Raw genomic sequence first — 17,055 nt, 5'->3', positions numbered from 1 at the left:
GTAATCATTTTTAGTAATTTTGTGGCAACTTTAACTTTTGTGCTTATTTATGAGTAATTTTGTAGCTACTATTATTTTGATTTTGTTGAAAATTTTTGTCAGGCAGCAATTAATGAACCGTGACACTGACAGAATCGAGAAATTAAAATAATAATTAAGACATCATTAGTAATGTATGTGTTATCCTGTTCTTTTACTTGATGACTGCTGGTGAGCAATATAAAGAAATACAATACTAGTTAAAGCACTGACCTAATGCACATAAGAAATGAAAATAACAGCATTAAACTATTAAACTCACTAAAAATATAACATCAAACCAACGATGATAAAAACTGAAGTCAAGCTGCCCTAAGACTCTTGTGATGATAGTCCTTTAAAAATAAAGAATAGATTAAGGTAAAGCCTTAATTGTCATTAACACAGCTACCTATACTCTTCTGGAACATTCATTCTCATTAGAAGGACTGATGATACAAAATACATACCCTTTAAAATGATACAATCATGGTATGTGCTACTGTATGTACTGACATACCATAACTTCTGCTAGACATAAGACAATAGCATTTGAAGACTTGCTGCTTGCAATGGCATAGAAAAACTACAAAAAGGTCTCAATAAAAAGTATATGATATAATAATAGCCATACTTTAGTGAGAGTGATTAGTAGACCTCTTATTGATGTAATGACAATAATACCAACTAATATGAAAGAAACATGTTGAGACCAAAATAAAACCTAATTAGTACCACAAGAAATGACAAAATAGTTCCTGAAGGAAACTCACGTCAACTTTAAATCCAAGCCAGTTGACTAGGATAGACAAGCCTCTAGTAACAGGATCTAATGGGAAAATGTATAAAGTTATGTAAATAAAAATCAATTATCAATTCATGTGACATTCAGTTATGAATGCATGTGACATACCAACTTTTCCAACCCTATCAAAAATGATGTTAATAGTACACTACAATGTAGATAAGATAATCACATATCTAAACATACACATATGAAAACTTTCCCTCACCATAATGATCTTGTACACACAATAAATAGAAAAAAAGTGGCCAACAATGTCATAATAGCGACCTTTAAGAGTCTTTGAATACACCACTCTGTCCTATAATGTAATGAAAATATGAGAAGAGAAAGAAATACAGAAATGAGCTTCAGTTTGAGGTAAAATAAATAATGAAACCTTTGTCTCTCTTAAGTCAACATAGTCCACAAACATTTGTCTACTTAACTCTTCAAGACTGGCCACTTCAGTTTGCAATGCACTGATATCTGAAGAGAGAGAGAAAGAGGAGGAGGGAGGAAGAGAGACAGAGAGAGAGGGGGAAGAGAAGGAAAATTGGGGGAAAGGGAGAAAGAGAAGTCAGGAGAGAGCAAGTGTGAGAGATTTGGATATCATTTCTTACTCTCTGAACTTGAAGAGCTTATTCCAGAGAATATGTTCCACATTTTCATCATCCTCTTTCCTCCGCTACTCTGTGACATACTATCATCTTGATATCTTAAACTGCTACAAAAATAAATTGACTAATAATAATCATAATCATTACTCATAAAAACTTTACTTCTCTTTCTTTGCTAGAGCAATTCTAATGGAATAGAGCAATCATATTATTTAGGGTATCAATTCCCCTAACCTTTTCTTCTTTGAGATGATCATGTCCATTGTCTGCAGTAGTCTTCTCTCTGAATTTGAAATCTCTGAATCATCAATATTTCTGAATAAAACAAGAATATATAACTTTATGAGAAACTAAAAGTGCACACAATATATTATATATGCATACTATGTGCCATATAGTACAAGTACATGTAAGTAATGCAGTGTTAGTTTGAAGTCCCTATAAGAATGCTCAGTTGTAGTCCTGATGGATATACTTACCTGATGAAGTAGGCCATGTATGTATAGGGGGCATTGACAGCACCAAAACCAGACAATATACCAATTATTGTTACACCAATCACTCCTACTCTACTTATTGGCTGTTCAATTGAGAAAATACCTGTACAAAGCAATAAAGACTAGGGCATCGTAGCTTGTGTACTGTACCGTGTTTCCGGTTTAAAATGGGAAATGGGTCTCCAAGTTTCCAAAAGAAATAAATAAAAACCAGCCAAATTGCAACAGATACCCATATTGACATTTTCCTACGTACTACAGAAAGATAAACAGCATAAATTAATACACAAACTCAGAGTTTCCCTACAAAATTTTGGCACAATGCTCAGCTCAAAAATTGGGCCAAATATAGTACAGAGTATTTCATCAAAAATGGCAAATAAAAATTCTCCATTTTTATATTTTTTTCTGGTACATATACATGTTCTTATGTTGTTTATCAAGTTTGAGCTGATTCCAATCAAAATTAAATTTTTTATGAATTTTTAAAATTACTCAAAAATTGGGCTAATGACCAAAGGCTATAGCCTTTGGTCGTTGGCCAAATTTCATCAAAAATGACTAGGAGAGAATTCTTCATTTTTATAATTTTTTCTGATACATATACATGTTCTTATGTCATTTATCAAGTTTGAGCTGATTCCGATCAAATTTGGATTTTTTATGAATTTTTAAAGTTACTCGATAAGGTGTATGCTATTATGAGGTTTCTCAACTATACATGAAACTCTTAGCATGCCTTGTGGAAAACCCAGCACAAGCTAATTCATACATGTACATGTACATTATGTACACATACCACAAGGAAGGACTCTGGCTATTTGGCTTGATATGTACAATGGGATTACCACAATCAGAGTAACTAGTATGAGGTAGAGGTTAAGCTGCCAATGAAAATAACGCGAACTAGAAAAAAACAAAAGAAAGTGATGATGTGCATGAAGAGATGAGAGTTAAAATTAATGGTTTACTTTGAGTCCATAATGCCAAGTATTTCAAAGATAATTAATTCAAACATTGTACACGAAAGGGCAAATGTGACTGAAAACAAAACTTGTACAAACATGTTACGAATCTGTCGAAATAATTAATGGTCAATTAATATTATAATATATAAATTATTTCATTATTATTTAAAATTAATTATTAAACCTCATAAAATTTGAAGAGTTTTCTCATGAAAAATAGCCAACCAAATCCAAAAAATAATGTCTAAAGAGAAGAAAGCAATAGCATACGTCAAATAACGGACTAACTTGTGTTCCAAACATCAGAGCTGAATCCAGTAAAAAAGACGCCATCTTAAAATTTGGGGGTTAAAAACTTAAAATTAAAACTGTAAAAATTAATGGTTATTAATAAAATTTTCTTAAAAATCAGATCATAAAATTAATAAAGCGTAAAATCATAATATTAAATAGACTAACTATTATCATAATACACAATTAAAAATTTCAAATAGCCATGAGTCGTCAGCTACTGCCATTCATCATCTACTGCCTCCCCTTTTTGAGACTCTCCTCGTAATCTTTCACTGCTTGTTCTTGTCGTCTTGTTTCTATGGATCCCTTACGTCTTTTCCTGGTCTCCACAATAGCATCGTCAGCTGTATATCCTTCACTAGCAACAAGATAGCATGCTAGTATAGTCCCTGTACGACCACAACCCATCGCACAATGAATACCAACAGGACCTTCTGACTTGTCTATTAAATCCATTATCTTTTGAATCTGTGATATGAGAAGAGAGAGAAGAGCTTCCAATTGGCATATAAAATCAATATTGATGCAATTCAATGAAGTACATCACTGGAGTTGCATCAGTTGCATATACAGTGAAACCTGCTTAATCCGGTCACCCTTGGGCCAGTTTTAAATGGCCTGATTATGCAGATAGCTGCATTACAGATCAGCCTCTGTAATACAGCCATTTAGTACGGGATTTTGGCCCTTATGGCTGTAATAGAGAGGTGGCTTCATTATTCAGGTGACCTTTAGGACAGGTTTTACTGTACAAGCAACATAACAGATATGATATAATCTTGCCTGTTCCATAGATGGTGGGCAAAAGTCAGGTATATCCTCTGTAATGCATCGAATCCCCAAGGATTCTGCGACTTTTTGGTAGGATGCGGGCTCTGTTGTTAGGTTTACCAACACCCTGATTCCCTGATCGGCTAAGAATTGTACTGCATCACCTTCAGGCCAGGGCATACCAGCTAGCTTCCCTTCTATAAACCACGAGAACCTTGAGCTAAAGCTCCTTCGAGAGAAAGCCATTTGGAATTGGATATCAAGGGCATGCAAGGCGTGGACTAGATCTACTTTGTCAAAAATTAATTCCATAACAATACATCTATGAATTTTCAATACAATTTACATGGACATGGTAATTAAAATGGGTTAAAACTTAAGAACTTTAAGAGTTTGAGAGAAATAGATCTAATGATAGCTCAGTCATAATTTTGTGATGTGAGAAGCTGCTACATAATTACCTAGCTGCCAAACTTTCAAAAAAAGCTAAAATGAAAAGGATTCATGGTCTTTTCAAAATAAGTGTAGTATTGAGCAAGGTAAATAATTAAAATCCATCGTTATGTGCTATGAATAGTATTTTTGCATCCTTGGATATAACTGGTGATAAAATTGCATGTCAGGTTTCAGTTTCTCAATCAATTTTGCTCTAATGTTTTCGTCAATTTGATCATAGTAAGAACTGTAATTGAACTGTGCTGCTGGTTTAGGCATCAAACTCGCTCCAATCCTCACATCGTTGAAATAAAAGTCTCTTGGGATCCCAAAAACTTGCAAAATATAGTCCATGTCGTAGCTAAGACTGTGGAAGTTTGGATAGAAGTCATACTTTACCAGGCAAGGCTGACAGATATCGAGCATTGGCTGGAAATGATTATCCATTAAGTGCCTGTACTCAATGAAATATTGTACAAACTCCTTGAAAGTTGGCACCATGCTATCAATATCATCACTAGCATTCTTATTAGTGTCTGATGGGAGTCTAAACTCTCTTATAATATCCTGTCTAAGGTTGAGGAAAAATTTGCTTCTCATGTTCCTTCGGCTGATCTTATTCAAATAAGAACTTACTAGTCTCTCCAGTGGGTCCCTCACTGGCATGTACTTGTAATAGCTTCTCATTCGAGCTTCTCTTTTGGTTGCGGAAAGTTCCCAGAGGGTTTTGACATTACGCAGATGGCTCTTGTGTGATACACTCAAGTTTCTGACCAGTAGATCTTCTAGAGTGTAATGTTCCTCCAAGAGAACGAAGAGGAGTTTCATTTTAGTGCAGCCAATTTTAGGAACGACGCAATAGATAATGCCATACTTATCATTGTATATCAAGTGCTTGTAAAGCATTTCATTTTGTTCCCTAGAATAGTTTAAAAGACTCCCATTGATGCCTAAGCAATAATTTGACATAGTTTCTTGTTGCCACTAAAGGATTAAAATATTCACATCAACTTTAGCAACAGTAGGAATACCTCACTTCTGGCCACTACATCAGGGAAATTACTGGGCTTATTACCACTGGAGTTAGTAGCTGCATTAAACAAAACAAAATCAATAAATCTTGTCTTTATATACTTACTTAACAGTACATCTGGAATCTCTTGTACCCTTTCAACCATGTGTCCTCTACTCTTAATTATATCTACATGATACAGGTGATAGTCTATAATATTATCTTTTACAATAGGCTCAAGTTACCTTTAGCAATGAGTAAACTTTGAACCAAAAGTAGATCTACCTCCGGCCTTTTCTTCTTCCCATAGTTTCTAAACAGGGTTAAGATGAAAAGGCTGAATATACTCAGTAGTATGATAATTGTAAACAATCTCTTCACCAACGACATCTTGCTCTACCTCTAACAGCCAGGCCAAATCAACAGTTGCAAATTCAACTACTGTAGAGCTAAGACACTAGGGTATGTGCAGGAATGTTTTGAACATTCCTGCATATTTTAATTGTTGCTACAAGCAGCACAATTAACAAAAATTTTGCTTCTATGGCTTACTGAATAAGCCATAGAAGCATAATTAGATATTATCTTTTACAAACCCACATCATCTGATAACATCATAGAGAGTGATGACCTATTCATTTGATTCTCAACAGCTATTATGAATTTTTACATTTATTACTGTCTCAATGATCATAGCTCAGAATGGTGCTAAAGTTTGTAACAATCAATAACTAAAGTCCAATTAATTGGAGATCAATGGCGAACCATACAAGACAAGGTATGCTTTCTCCAGTAAAATTACTATAACTGATAACTAATATGTAATGTGAGAAGTTGCTGCATATCTAGATAGCTGCCAAACTTTCAAAAAGCTAAAAATGAAGTGAATTCATGGTCTTTAGACAACAAAAAAAAGAACATTATTGAGCAAGTTAAAATATATCATACATAGCATGGATGTATATTGAATGGCTGGCACATAATTCTTCTTATGTGCTATGAATAGTATTTTTGTGTCCTTGGATACAACTGGTGATAAAATTGCATGTCAGGTTTCAGTTTCTCAATCAATTTTGCTCTAATGTTTTCGTCAATTTGATCATAGTAAGAACTGTAATTAAACTGTGCTGCTGGTTTAGGCATCAAACTTGCTCCAATCCTCACATCGTTGAAATAAAAGTCTCTCGGGATCCCAAAAACTTGCAAAATGTAGTCCATGTCGTAGCTAAGACTGTGGAAGTTTGGATAGAAGTCATACTTTACCAGGCAAGGCTGACAGATATCGAGCATTGCCTGGAAATGATCATCCATTAAGTGCCTGTACTCAATGAAATATTGTACAAACTCCTTGAAAGTTGGCACCATGCTATCAATATCATCACTAGCATTCTTATTAGTGTCTGATGGGAGTCTAAACTCTCTTATAATATCCTGTCTAAGGTTGAGAAAGATTTTGCTTCTAATGGTCCTTCGGCTGATCTTATTCAAATAAACACTTACTAGTCTCTCCAGTGGGTCCCTCACTGGCATGTACATGTAATAGTTACTTATTCGAGTTTCTCTTTCGGCCGCGGAAAGTTCCCAGAGTGTTTTGACATTACGCAGATAGCTCTTGTGTGTTATACGTAAGGTGCTAACCAGTAGATCTTCCAGAGTGTAATGTCCTTGCAAGAGAATGAAGAGGAGTTTCATTTTAGTGCAGCCAATTTTAGGAACAGCGCAATAGATAATGCCATACTTATCATCGTATATCAAGTGCTTGTAAAGCATTTCATTTTGTTCACTGGAATAGTTTAGAAGACTCTCATTGATGCCTAAGCAATAATTTGAGATAGTTTCTTGTTGCCACTAAAGGATTAAAATATTTACATTGATTTCACTCGTTCTAGCGACAGTAGTAATACCTCACTTCTGGCCACTACATCGGGGTCGTAACTGGGTTTACTACCACTGGAGTCTGTAGCTGCGTTAGACAAAATAGAAACAATAAAGCCACTTGTCTTTATACTGGTATACTTACTTAACAGTACATCTGGAATCTCTTGTACCCTTTCAACCATGTGTCCTATATTCTTCATTATATCTATAACCATGATGCAGGCTGTCTATTACTATTATTATGATAGGCTCAAGCTAACCTTTAGTGTAAATGAGGAAGCTTTGAACTGAAAGTATCTCCGACCTTTTCATTTCCTTCTTCCCAAAGTCTCCGCTAAACAGGGTCAATATGTGAACAAGAAGGCTGAGTACACTCAGTAGTATGAGAACCCTAAACAATCTCTTCACCAACGACATCTTGCTCTACCTCAAACAGGAAACAGCCCGGCAAGCCAAATAGCACTGAGCTGCAAATTAAAAAATATTTTTACAAATGGACTAGATCTACAAACCATAGATACTCTTCCTGTGGTTTTTAGGCCTTTGCTTGAAGGGCTTTGTGGAAATAGCTGTGTACTCTTATAGATATCTATGGTACTATGTAGCTCAGAGGAGATAGGACACGGTTGAATGAGCAATATAGTTGCCGCAAAGTTCCGCGCCGTGATCGGTATCTACATATCACAAAGAGTAGCCTACTACTGTGCCTATACCCCCTGCTTCATCACGTCGTAGAATTGAAGAGTCACATTCAGGATATTTTCAGTATTTTAGAGTAGTTATTCAAAAATAACTAGCAATAACTATAACTACTCAAATAAAATACGGAAATATCCTGAATGTAACTCTTCAATTCTACAACGTGATGATTGATGAAGCAGGGGTATAGGCACAGTAGGACACTCTCCTCTAGTAATTATTATCTATTCTTGATATCACGTGATGAAAAATGCCCAAGAATTTTCACTAGTACCACCACTTCCAAAAATAATTTAAAGCATCAAGATAGAGCCAGTAGGACTTTTATTACTTCACTAGAAACTATGATGGTTGCAGTTATCTTTAATATCTTAACTAGAAAAGATTGATTTATCTGATGAAGTAAAGAAGAGGATAAAAGTTAAGATGCACCGTCTCTTTCTCCTTCTTATATGCATGTCTATAATCAACAAAGAAATATTCTCCATAAAATTGTGATTTTAACAACCGTCGAGGGTCGTCATAGATTTCTCTAGTTTCTGCAGGACAGCCTGTCTTGTGATACAATCATCAGAAAGCTGCCATTTTTCACCACGTGATACCAATGGAATGCAATAATGAACTTTATTGTTCAAATTTCAATCTTGTTCTACCTCATCTAGTACAACAGGTGTTCATATTACTACCTCCTTGGAATTACAAAAATCCATTATAGCCATGAATATGTCAATTTGTACGAATACAAAGTGTCTAAACTTGACTTTATTGTATTATTCAATACAATAATAAAAGACACATTATAGTGAGGAGAGATAAGATAGAACAACACACCTGACATGCAATACGAACCACACGACAGTTTTGGTTTAGTACAGAAATAAAATATTACTTTTTAAAATTTAGTTACGACAACACTACAAAAATGGGAAGAACACATGAACATTCTAGTTAACTGGATGAATCGTCTTTCCATTTAGTGAGCTAGCAGATATGGCAAATATATTCTTAGCTTTACGATAGCACTGGAAAGAGACGGCGGTCAAAATACCAGTCAATAATATTCCAGCAATCAATATCCACATCTCAACAAAGTAGCTATTGACAATGTATATTCTCATAGCAGTACTGGTCCACCTAAATGTATAATAATCAAACATAAATTCCTATAATTGGTCAACAAAAATTAGAGAACATGAACCTACTTGTACTGTAGATGTACATATACACTACATGAGGTAATAGTAATTTTAAAATTGTTTCTTTTACCAAGAATGGCAGATATGTACATCTAAATGGTAATTCACACTGACCTGCTCTCAGCCCAAGTGGAGTAATAGTCTGATGAGTAGTTCCCATCAATGAAAGCTGGCGATGTTGCAGTGTGCATGTGAGTATAAGCCTTAGTACAGGCACAGTTCGACTGATTCAATAAATAATAAGTCTAAAGGAAAAAAAAAACAGAGAGAAAAGATGGTTTTAATATTTATATGATGATGACCAAAAATCAACTCAAACTTTCTAAAATGTACATACTAGCATGTACATGTACTTCTGCTATAATTACATTAAAAAGTTCCTTAGTCAGATACTACCATACCTCTATATTATCAGGAGTGGTGCAGTTAGAGCCACAGCCAGTATAGGGTATGCTTTCTCCAGTAAAATTACTCAATAACTGATAAGCAACATATGTCTCTGTGTTGGTGACGGTATTGACAGTGACATAGCGATACATCGGCTTTGGTACTAGGAAAACAAGAAAAAACAAATCAAAAGTTGAGTTACTATTCTATTTATAATAATTGTACATTATGATTGCAAGTTTTGTAGCATCTTAGGTGCATGGCTTACACAGGACGTCCTCAACATTTGAACTAAAAAGTCCTTTAAAGAAATCACAGTCAGAGTTCTGCAAGAAGCAATGCAGTAGTTGAACGATGAGTTCAGTGTCTGGCTCAGGCAGTGAGGCTGTTAATGGATTTGGACCGGATAATGTCAGAGCTGCCCGAGCAATTGAGCCAGCAAGGTTAGCCAACTGTAGAACAAGTGGATGGGAGGAGTCCAATATACCATCAGGACCAATCAGATTGTCAAGTATATCGTAGCGGGAACCAAAAAATCTAAAAAAAGAAAATTAATAGCAAAAATTTAAAATAGTTTTATTTACTTGTTATTGTATTGCTGATCAAAGTCAGTGACTATGACAACAGGTACTGACTGGTTCTCCCTGAGGAACATTTGAGCTGATGCCGGAGGCAAAGGAAGACTAGAAGAGGAACTCTGGAATGACACATTATACTGATCAGCTCCATTCTGGAGTGCTGAGACTAGGGACTGTATGGAGAGATAATTAATAATACAAATCAATTAATGTTTAATGCTCACTTGTTGGTCATTATGATGAAGATAGTAAACTGGTGAAGTTGTCTCTCTCTCTGTTTGTATTCCAACTTGACTTAACTCAATGAAAGCCTTTATCTTTGGTAAACCAAACCTTGGAGGTTGCTAAAGAAAGAGCAAGGGAGACAGATCAACAAATGTCATGAAGTCAATGTGCACCTGCTTGCTACTGTCATAACTGTATGGGAACTCATTATTAATCATGTCATACACCATCCTTGATGAACCAATGTAATCATAACTTTCCTATAATAATTACACCTTATGATAAGAAGGGAATTTTCATAACACTCTTACTCCTTGAAAGAATGTGAACATAATGGAATCAGTTGTGTTGATGAGGGACCCCTAAAGAACAGAGAGAGAGGGGGGAGGGAGGGGTAGGAGAAAGGATGGCCTAGAGTGAGTACATGATTAGCTAAATAACTAACGTTTCTCTTCATGTCTCCTAGTAGCTTTGCAATGGTCAATAGAGTCACAATGCCAGCCATTTCATTATTAGCTCCATAAGCAAGATATGGAAAGAAAGCACTGCTATCCAGCTGGAACAAAAAAAATACATGTAGGCATGTGTATGTAGATAATGGCTATACATTGTATCTCTTAAATACATGTACATGTACACAGGGGCGTAGCTGAGGTAGGGCCTGAGGGGGCCTGGGCCCTACCATCAAAGTGGCCTTATTGCCCTTATAATTATATTCATTGAAATTATAACCCAAAAGATTATATTCATTGTTCTTACAATAACAAAAGGGGGTGACTGATAACCACAGCTCTTTTTAAAGCTATATACAATGATAATTTCACTCTGATTTCGCTCAGCTTGCAGGAAAATGCTTCCATTTTGTTACGTAAAAGGGTGTGGCCAAAATCGCGGCACACTTCGCGCGCCATTTTGTCTCCTTGCCCTACCATCACCCAAGGTCCAGCTACGCCCCTGCATGTACATACATGTATGTACTCAGAGTTTTCAACAAAGCAGGTTAAGTGAGCTAAGAGGCATGCTCAATGAGCTGACAAGCACTACAACAGACATGAACATGCTTTTAGAGACACTTTCATTAAAAATTCGTAAAAAAATCCAATTTTGATCGAAATCAGCTCAAACTTGCTACACAACATAAGAATATGTATATGTATCAGAAAAAATTATAAAAATAAAGAATTCTCTCCTAGTCATTTTTGGCAAAATCTGGCCAAAATCCCTGTACTATAGGTCAATTTTTGAGTAACTTTTAAAATCCGTAAAAAATCCAATTTTGGTCGAAATCAGCTCAAACTTGTTACACAACATAAGAATATGTATATGTATCAGAAAAAATTATAAAAATAAAGAATTTTCTTCTAGTCATTTTTGATGAAATTTGGCAAAATTCCCTGTACAGGGACTTTAGGCCAATTTTTGAGTAACTTTTAAAATCTTTAAAAAATCCAATTTTGGTCAAAATCAGCTCAAACTTGCTACACAACATAAGAATATGTATATGTATCAGAAAAAATTATAAAAATAAAGAATTCTCTCCTAGTCATTTTTGGCAAAATCTGGCCAAAATCCCTGTACTATAGGTCAATTTTTGAGTAACTTTTAAAATCCGTAAAAAATCCAATTTTGGTCGAAATCAGCTCAAACTTGTTACACAACATAAGAATATGTATATGTATCAAAAAAAATTATAAAAATAAAGAATTTTCTTCTAGTCATTTTTGATGAAATTTGGCAAAATTCCCTGTACAGGGACTTTAGGCCAATTTTTGAGTAACTTTTAAAATCTTTAAAAAATCCAATTTTGGTCAAAATCAGCTCAAACTTGCTACACAACATAAAAATATGTATATGTATTAGGAAAAATTATAAAAATAAAGAATTCTCTCCTAGTCATTTTTGGTGAAATTTGGCAAAATACCCTGTACTATAGTACAGGGACTTTAGGCCAGTTTTTGAGTAACTTTAAAAATCCATAAAAAATCCAATTTTGGTCGAAATCAGCTCAAACTTGCTACACAATATAAGAACATGTATATATATCGGGAAAAATATAAAAATAAAAAATTCTCTAATAGCACTTTTTAGAAAAAACCTGCATAGTACATGTATATGGTATTTTGTCAATCTTTGAAGCAACTTTTAAATCTGTCGATAAAATTTGGTGGGAAACCCAACTCAACATACTTTTGTTGCTATCATGATGACATTTTGTTCTTGTCTGAGTTCAAACAGAGTGCCCCACACATTCATGTCCCCCAGTGGATCACAAGGGGCTGTTCCAAGATTAGTCCATATTCTCCCTCGTTGAAAACACTCTGGAGTGCTACCAACAGACTGCATGTCAGCCTGAAGATAATGAGAGAGAGAGAGAGAGGAGAAAAAAGGAGAGAAAGAGAGAGAGAGAGGTCAATGGTATAAATGGCATAAGGGGAGAAAAGAAGAGATATTAATTTATAAAGAAAGAGGAAGCCATTACCATTAGTTCAGCAGTACAGAGTGGATAATCAGCTCGATTGTTTTCGTAAAAAGGTGCTCCATTTAATGGCAAGTTGTTGTCCCTGTAGCACTAGAGAAGCACAAAATTTGAACAGTCAACCATCAAAAAAATACAAAAGCTACCTCATATAAAGAATTGTAAGACTCGTTTGATGTTATAGCAAATATGGCAAACTTGTCAAAATTGACAAAATTTAAACTTGTTCCCTAAAGAAAAAACTAAAAAATAATTCATATAAACATGTCTCACATTATTCCAATTTCTACATTGAGAAGATCCTGTAAAATGACAATAGCAATAGAAAAAAATTAGAGAGAATAATTAGAATTTACCAAATCCATTATTTGGGCAAGGCTTAGCTGGCGAAAAGTTTAAAATATCTAAGAAAAAAAATTAAGAAATTAGCATACATGTACATACATGTATATATGTAGATGCACAACTAACCTGATGGTATGGTTGCATTCTCTTGTATGTAACGTATTATAATACCATTAACAACATCAGAATTATACAACTGTAATACGTTAGAACTAAAGAGAAGTGAATGACAAGTACACACACACATGTACACACTATAAGGGGTACCTGGTGAATAATTCAGGTTCCAGGACAACTATATAAGGTTTGTAATAATGATAGCTTGATATTAAATAATCTAACGAGGACTGAGTATCAATGAACCAAACACGACCACTGACATTGCGAGGTGTAGCTATAAAAATAAATAGCCTTTTCACTTTAGCTAGTCATTATAGGGTTAAAAATAGCAATAGTGTATGAACAGGTCTTAAATCTATGTCGACATATTTATGCATGAAATAACAGTTCTAAGTGTGCAGTTAGTGGATCCGTGACTCACCAGAGCATCCAATCTGAGACGTAGCGTTAGTGAGCCTGAAGCAAGGGACTATGCCAGATATCTCTGTGTATATCTTCTGATAGACAGTTTCAAGACCAGCCGTTAAAGAAACTGTAACAAAGGAATAAAACCTACTATAAATGCAACGAGAGAAAGGGTAAATTACCTAAAAATAAGAGAGAAAAAGTTAAGGGAAAGGAGAGCCTCATTTTCACTTAAAGGGCGTGGCAAATTATATTAAGAAGGCGTGGTGATTTATTTAATTATTATTGACAATGAATAATTAATGAGAGAATGATTAGTTGAGTATTTTCTTCACTTCTAAAAGGGAATTTGCAATGCAGTCATTGACACTGACACCATTATATGATGCTCCGAGCAAAGAAATTGGTAAATCTTTAATACAATCATTGATAACATCTACAAAGTAGCATATAAAATTTACAAAAAAAAAAAATTCAAGACCTCTTACCCAGTCTTTGACTATGTCCAACAGTATATTGAGGAATACATGACTAGATAATAAAAGAAGTAAGTACTGACTTGTATGCCATCTTCATACCTTTTGTATTGTAGCAATGCAGTCTAGTGGATCTGATGATATGCCAAGTTGAGTATGAAGTGATTTTAATGCAATATCTGACAAAGTACTGCTTCTTATGGTCTCCGGGTCACCAAACAGCTCTTGAAACCACTCCCCTCCCATCATTACCTATAAACAAGTGCATTATAATTTTAGCTGTGTACATTTTATACTCCGTTACTGTTAGTCTGGTGGTTGGAATGGCTTCTTTCCTATTAAGTTCAGGAAAAGTGGCCGAGTCAAAAACTGTTCCTAAGATATCTGATTTTTGGTGAGATGGAACCAAATACCCAAATGCCTGTATATGCATCCAGAGAGCATGACTACACTTTCATTTTTGACATTACTTCTCTCCATTGTTTAGGTACAGCACCACCTTCAAATTCAACATTAACAACAGCTACATCAACTAATGGTATTGAGCTCAGACTAGAGCATAATTTTGACTGGTTGGTTGGTAAAATTTTTGCCAGCTCTATTGTACAGGTGTGACATTCAGTAAAAACAATTTGTACTTACGTTGAGCTGAAATTGTAGCTATTACATGATCTGCATTATATTCCTGTCCATTAGTTTTTATCTAAAAATTGTGCATTTGCCAAATATTATAATTTAGATGACTCACTATAGCTTTATTATTAGCACCAAATGAAATGCTAGTAGCAGGTGTGTTAGTACGTATGAGAACGCCAAGTCTCTCAGCCTCTGTCTTCAGTGTATCTGTAAGAGTCTGTAGTCCATTCTCTAGCGTATAGATCATCCATTTCTCTTCCTTTGACTTAATGACAAGTTCATTGCTATCAGCATCACATTTCTCTGCAGAAAAAATAATAAAAGGTATTATAACAAGAATTAAGAGGCTTACCATCACTTCCTCTTAGCATTCCTTTGATGATAGACCCATGCTTCTGTTCGTAGCCATGCAGTAAAGGAAAACACGATTTGAGACTTAAGCGTTTTGAATCACCAGCAAAAATCCCACGACACATAGGATTAATGAGCCAGTGTGCAACCTACATTGCAAAATCTACACTGAATATATTGCTTAATAGTTGCTTTACATCTAATGTACCTCAGCTCCAAATCTCCTGCTAATAAACTGATGCACACTCTCATCTCTTCCCTCAGGTTCTGCTTTAATAAACGGCTCTTTGGCTACAGCTGCTAGCAAAGGTTTGGTGAACGGCGGCTTTGTTTTGAATAGCCATGAAACATTTGACGGCAGTTCGACTAGTTTGTGTCGGTTTGTGTATATGAGACGTCTCTGAGCTGCTTTGTGTCCTCTCTTGATCGGAATAACCTTTGACTCTAGACCTAACTCTGACATCTATAAAGTACAAAATAAATTATGCAATTTTATTACAATGCTTGCCATAGCTAATGCAGTCTTTCCCGCACTTCCTGCTACTCTCATGCTCCTTGGCCCTAGCTCATGTACAGCCCCATTGTTTGCCATTCTCTCACTGTTTATCCACCCACCCAGCCTCTCACTGGACTCTAGTAGAATTATTTCATGTTTTGAGCTACTTCTTGCCAGTGACCAGGCGCTGGTTAGTCCACTTATTCCTCCACCAAGGATTACAACTCTTTGCTTCATTTTGATGAAAGAGGGTGGAGCTAATGTGCGTGGGCGTTCTTTTGCTTTTGGGTGTGGCTCGTTATTAATTTTTACGCGCATGATTTATCATGGTGGTTCGATTATTCGCCTGATTCCTGCCATATTTTGACAGAGCAAGGAGGATAATGGATCTTGTTGTAAACTTCCTGGACGATGCTTTCTTGACCGACTACGTCTATCCTTCCTCACTCCCTGAAGATAATCCCATACGGCAAGCAATCACCCTAATGGGCATGTTCACCATTGGCGGGATGTTCATGTACCTCTCTGTCGCCTGCCTCAGTTATTTCTTTCTCTTTGATCACAAGCTGAAACAGCATCCTCTCTTCCTCAAGGATCAAGTCAAGCTGGAGATAAAGTACGCCTGTAACTCGATCCCTTTCATGTCCCTCCTGTCTGTTCCCATAATGCTAGCTGAAGTCAGAGGGTACAGTAAGCTCTACATGGGGATTGAGGGATTGAATGGATGGGCATTCATTGGATTGACCGTAATAGCATTCCTCATGTTCACAGACTGTCTCATATACTGGATACACAGAATGCTCCATTACCCGGTGATCTATAGAACCATTCACAAAGGCCATCACAAGTGGAAAGTCCCAACTCCGTTTGCAAGCCACGCTTTCCATCCAATTGATGGCTGGGTACAGAGTCTCCCTTATCACATATACCCATTCTTCTTTCCGCTCCACAAGGTCCTCTACCTTGTGTTGTTTGTCTTTGTCAACATTTGGACCATTTCCATACACGATGCTAACTACAGGGTACCAGCACTCTTGAAACCTTTTATTAATGGCTCGGCCCACCACACCGATCATCATTTATTCTATTTGTACAATTATGGGCAGTTTTTCACTCTCTGGGATAGGATCGGAGGCTCGTTCCGATATCCGTCAGCATTTGAAGGTAATAGCATACTGAAAGATGTTGCAAATAAAGTAACTGAAAACTCTTGCAAGAAGCTAAACTAATGTATATCTATATGTGTTGTATTTTTCCTAAAAGTAGTTGAATTTTTATTTAAAATTAAGATAACTTAGCTAAACTTCTCCCCATAAATGCGCATGCGCAGTATATTTAGGTGACACGTTGTTTCACGTGGCCGGATTATGGCTAGGTGTGGTTTGTTG

The 17,055-nt window shown here is 35.7% G+C and overlaps 7 protein-coding genes across 7 annotated transcripts; 1 reads left to right on the top strand and 6 right to left on the bottom strand.

Moving 5' to 3' along the window:
• Positions 1-74: 74 nt before the first annotated feature.
• Positions 75-3,233, bottom strand: LOC100635955 (Golgi pH regulator-like). Its single transcript, XM_020000178.1, has 18 exons — positions 3,176-3,233; positions 3,072-3,131; positions 2,891-2,994; positions 2,719-2,825; positions 2,070-2,174; positions 1,902-2,022; positions 1,657-1,737; positions 1,585-1,608; positions 1,426-1,529; positions 1,203-1,291; positions 1,032-1,124; positions 932-971; positions 792-847; positions 653-742; positions 539-604; positions 431-489; positions 302-374; positions 75-252 (listed from the first exon to the last, which is right to left on the bottom strand). Exons 1-18 carry the CDS (start codon positions 3,218-3,220, stop codon positions 181-183), a joined length of 1,389 nt encoding a protein of 462 aa, XP_019855737.1. The 5' UTR covers positions 3,221-3,233; the 3' UTR covers positions 75-180.
• Positions 3,234-3,310: 77 nt separating this feature from the next.
• LOC100635828 (dual specificity protein phosphatase 23-like) lies at positions 3,311-4,254 on the bottom strand. Its single transcript, XM_003388742.3, has 2 exons — positions 3,965-4,254; positions 3,311-3,649 (listed from the first exon to the last, which is right to left on the bottom strand). Exons 1-2 carry the CDS (start codon positions 4,196-4,198, stop codon positions 3,413-3,415), a joined length of 471 nt encoding a protein of 156 aa, XP_003388790.1. The 5' UTR covers positions 4,199-4,254; the 3' UTR covers positions 3,311-3,412.
• Positions 4,255-4,439: 185 nt separating this feature from the next.
• On the bottom strand, positions 4,440-5,789 carry LOC105313834 (carbohydrate sulfotransferase 14-like). Its single transcript, XM_011407574.2, has 4 exons — positions 5,645-5,789; positions 5,526-5,588; positions 5,419-5,477; positions 4,440-5,371 (listed from the first exon to the last, which is right to left on the bottom strand). Exons 1-4 carry the CDS (start codon positions 5,787-5,789, stop codon positions 4,520-4,522), a joined length of 1,119 nt encoding a protein of 372 aa, XP_011405876.1. The 3' UTR covers positions 4,440-4,519.
• Positions 5,790-6,274: 485 nt separating this feature from the next.
• Positions 6,275-8,018, bottom strand: LOC105313833 (carbohydrate sulfotransferase 14). Its single transcript, XM_011407572.2, has 5 exons — positions 7,790-8,018; positions 7,538-7,744; positions 7,420-7,482; positions 7,304-7,362; positions 6,275-7,247 (listed from the first exon to the last, which is right to left on the bottom strand). Exons 2-5 carry the CDS (start codon positions 7,692-7,694, stop codon positions 6,396-6,398), a joined length of 1,131 nt encoding a protein of 376 aa, XP_011405874.1. The 5' UTR covers positions 7,695-7,744; positions 7,790-8,018; the 3' UTR covers positions 6,275-6,395.
• Positions 8,019-8,710: 692 nt separating this feature from the next.
• Positions 8,711-13,975, bottom strand: LOC100635701 (nicastrin-like). Its single transcript, XM_020000177.1, has 18 exons — positions 13,891-13,975; positions 13,725-13,835; positions 13,451-13,577; positions 13,310-13,395; positions 13,195-13,242; positions 13,112-13,140; positions 12,985-13,068; positions 12,842-12,931; positions 12,550-12,711; positions 10,808-10,918; positions 10,674-10,724; positions 10,536-10,622; positions 10,362-10,481; positions 10,144-10,310; positions 9,828-10,096; positions 9,574-9,722; positions 9,287-9,417; positions 8,711-9,110 (listed from the first exon to the last, which is right to left on the bottom strand). Exons 1-18 carry the CDS (start codon positions 13,931-13,933, stop codon positions 8,921-8,923), a joined length of 2,055 nt encoding a protein of 684 aa, XP_019855736.1. The 5' UTR covers positions 13,934-13,975; the 3' UTR covers positions 8,711-8,920.
• LOC100635575 (protoporphyrinogen oxidase-like) lies at positions 13,973-15,943 on the bottom strand. The gene is made up of 10 exons (XM_011407570.2): positions 15,680-15,943; positions 15,380-15,634; positions 15,173-15,320; positions 14,933-15,123; positions 14,827-14,887; positions 14,655-14,782; positions 14,489-14,605; positions 14,287-14,436; positions 14,197-14,239; positions 13,973-14,144 (listed from the first exon to the last, which is right to left on the bottom strand). The coding sequence occupies exons 1-10, from the start codon at positions 15,902-15,904 to the stop codon at positions 14,023-14,025; spliced, it is 1,440 nt and encodes a 479-aa protein (XP_011405872.1). The 5' UTR covers positions 15,905-15,943; the 3' UTR covers positions 13,973-14,022.
• Positions 15,944-15,976: 33 nt separating this feature from the next.
• On the top strand, positions 15,977-16,955 carry LOC100635449 (lathosterol oxidase-like). The gene has a single exon (XM_003388739.3). It carries the CDS (start codon positions 16,051-16,053, stop codon positions 16,894-16,896), a length of 846 nt encoding a protein of 281 aa, XP_003388787.1. The 5' UTR covers positions 15,977-16,050; the 3' UTR covers positions 16,897-16,955.
• The last annotated feature ends 100 nt before the right edge of the window (positions 16,956-17,055 follow it).

This window comes from Amphimedon queenslandica, unplaced genomic scaffold, assembly GCF_000090795.2.
Source record: "Amphimedon queenslandica unplaced genomic scaffold, v1.1 AMPQUscaffold_13210, whole genome shotgun sequence".
Taxonomy (NCBI): domain Eukaryota; kingdom Metazoa; phylum Porifera; class Demospongiae; order Haplosclerida; family Niphatidae; genus Amphimedon; species Amphimedon queenslandica.
Note: the sequence above shows the minus strand (reverse complement) of the source record. Positions and strands in the feature narration are given on the sequence as shown.

Excerpts from the sequence above, each read along its gene's own strand:
- LOC105313833 (XM_011407572.2), bottom strand. The coding sequence starts at position 7,694 with ATGTCGTTGGTGAAGAGATTGTTTAGGGTTCTCATACTACTGAGTGTA. Across the intron at positions 7,363-7,419 it reads GATTCCAGATGTACTGTTAA|CTACAGACTCCAGTGGTAGT; the intron begins GTAAGTATACCA and ends TGTCTAACGCAG. Across the intron at positions 7,248-7,303 it reads ATGTAGTGGCCAGAAGTGAG|TGGCAACAAGAAACTATCTC; the intron begins GTATTACTACTG and ends TTAATCCTTTAG.
- LOC100635575 (XM_011407570.2), bottom strand. The coding sequence starts at position 15,904 with ATGAAGCAAAGAGTTGTAATCCTTGGTGGAGGAATAAGTGGACTAACC. Across the intron at positions 15,635-15,679 it reads GAAAGACTGCATTAGCTATG|ATGTCAGAGTTAGGTCTAGA; the intron begins GCAAGCATTGTA and ends TGTACTTTATAG. Across the intron at positions 14,783-14,826 it reads AGCTACAATTTCAGCTCAAC|AGCTGGCAAAAATTTTACCA; the intron begins GTAAGTACAAAT and ends CCTGTACAATAG.
- LOC100635449 (XM_003388739.3), top strand. The coding sequence starts at position 16,051 with ATGGATCTTGTTGTAAACTTCCTGGACGATGCTTTCTTGACCGACTAC.
- LOC105313834 (XM_011407574.2), bottom strand. The coding sequence starts at position 5,789 with ATGTCGTTGGTGAAGAGATTGTTTACAATTATCATACTACTGAGTATA. Across the intron at positions 5,589-5,644 it reads AAGTTTACTCATTGCTAAAG|ATATAATTAAGAGTAGAGGA; the intron begins GTAACTTGAGCC and ends TGTATCATGTAG. Across the intron at positions 5,478-5,525 it reads GATTCCAGATGTACTGTTAA|CTACTAACTCCAGTGGTAAT; the intron begins GTAAGTATATAA and ends TGTTTAATGCAG.
- LOC100635828 (XM_003388742.3), bottom strand. The coding sequence starts at position 4,198 with ATGGCTTTCTCTCGAAGGAGCTTTAGCTCAAGGTTCTCGTGGTTTATA. Across the intron at positions 3,650-3,964 it reads GCCCACCATCTATGGAACAG|ATTCAAAAGATAATGGATTT; the intron begins GCAAGATTATAT and ends CTCATATCACAG.
- LOC100635701 (XM_020000177.1), bottom strand. The coding sequence starts at position 13,933 with ATGAGGCTCTCCTTTCCCTTAACTTTTTCTCTCTTATTTTTAG. Across the intron at positions 13,836-13,890 it reads TTTTTCTCTCTTATTTTTAG|TTTCTTTAACGGCTGGTCTT; the intron begins GTAATTTACCCT and ends CCTTTGTTACAG. Across the intron at positions 13,578-13,724 it reads GTCTCAGATTGGATGCTCTG|CTACACCTCGCAATGTCAGT; the intron begins GTGAGTCACGGA and ends TTATTTTTATAG.
- LOC100635955 (XM_020000178.1), bottom strand. The coding sequence starts at position 3,220 with ATGGCGTCTTTTTTACTGGATTCAGCTCTGATGTTTGGAACACAA. Across the intron at positions 972-1,031 it reads GTGTGTACAAGATCATTATG|TGTACTATTAACATCATTTT; the intron begins GTGAGGGAAAGT and ends TCTACATTGTAG. Across the intron at positions 375-430 it reads AATGTTCCAGAAGAGTATAG|GACTATCATCACAAGAGTCT; the intron begins GTAGCTGTGTTA and ends TTATTTTTAAAG.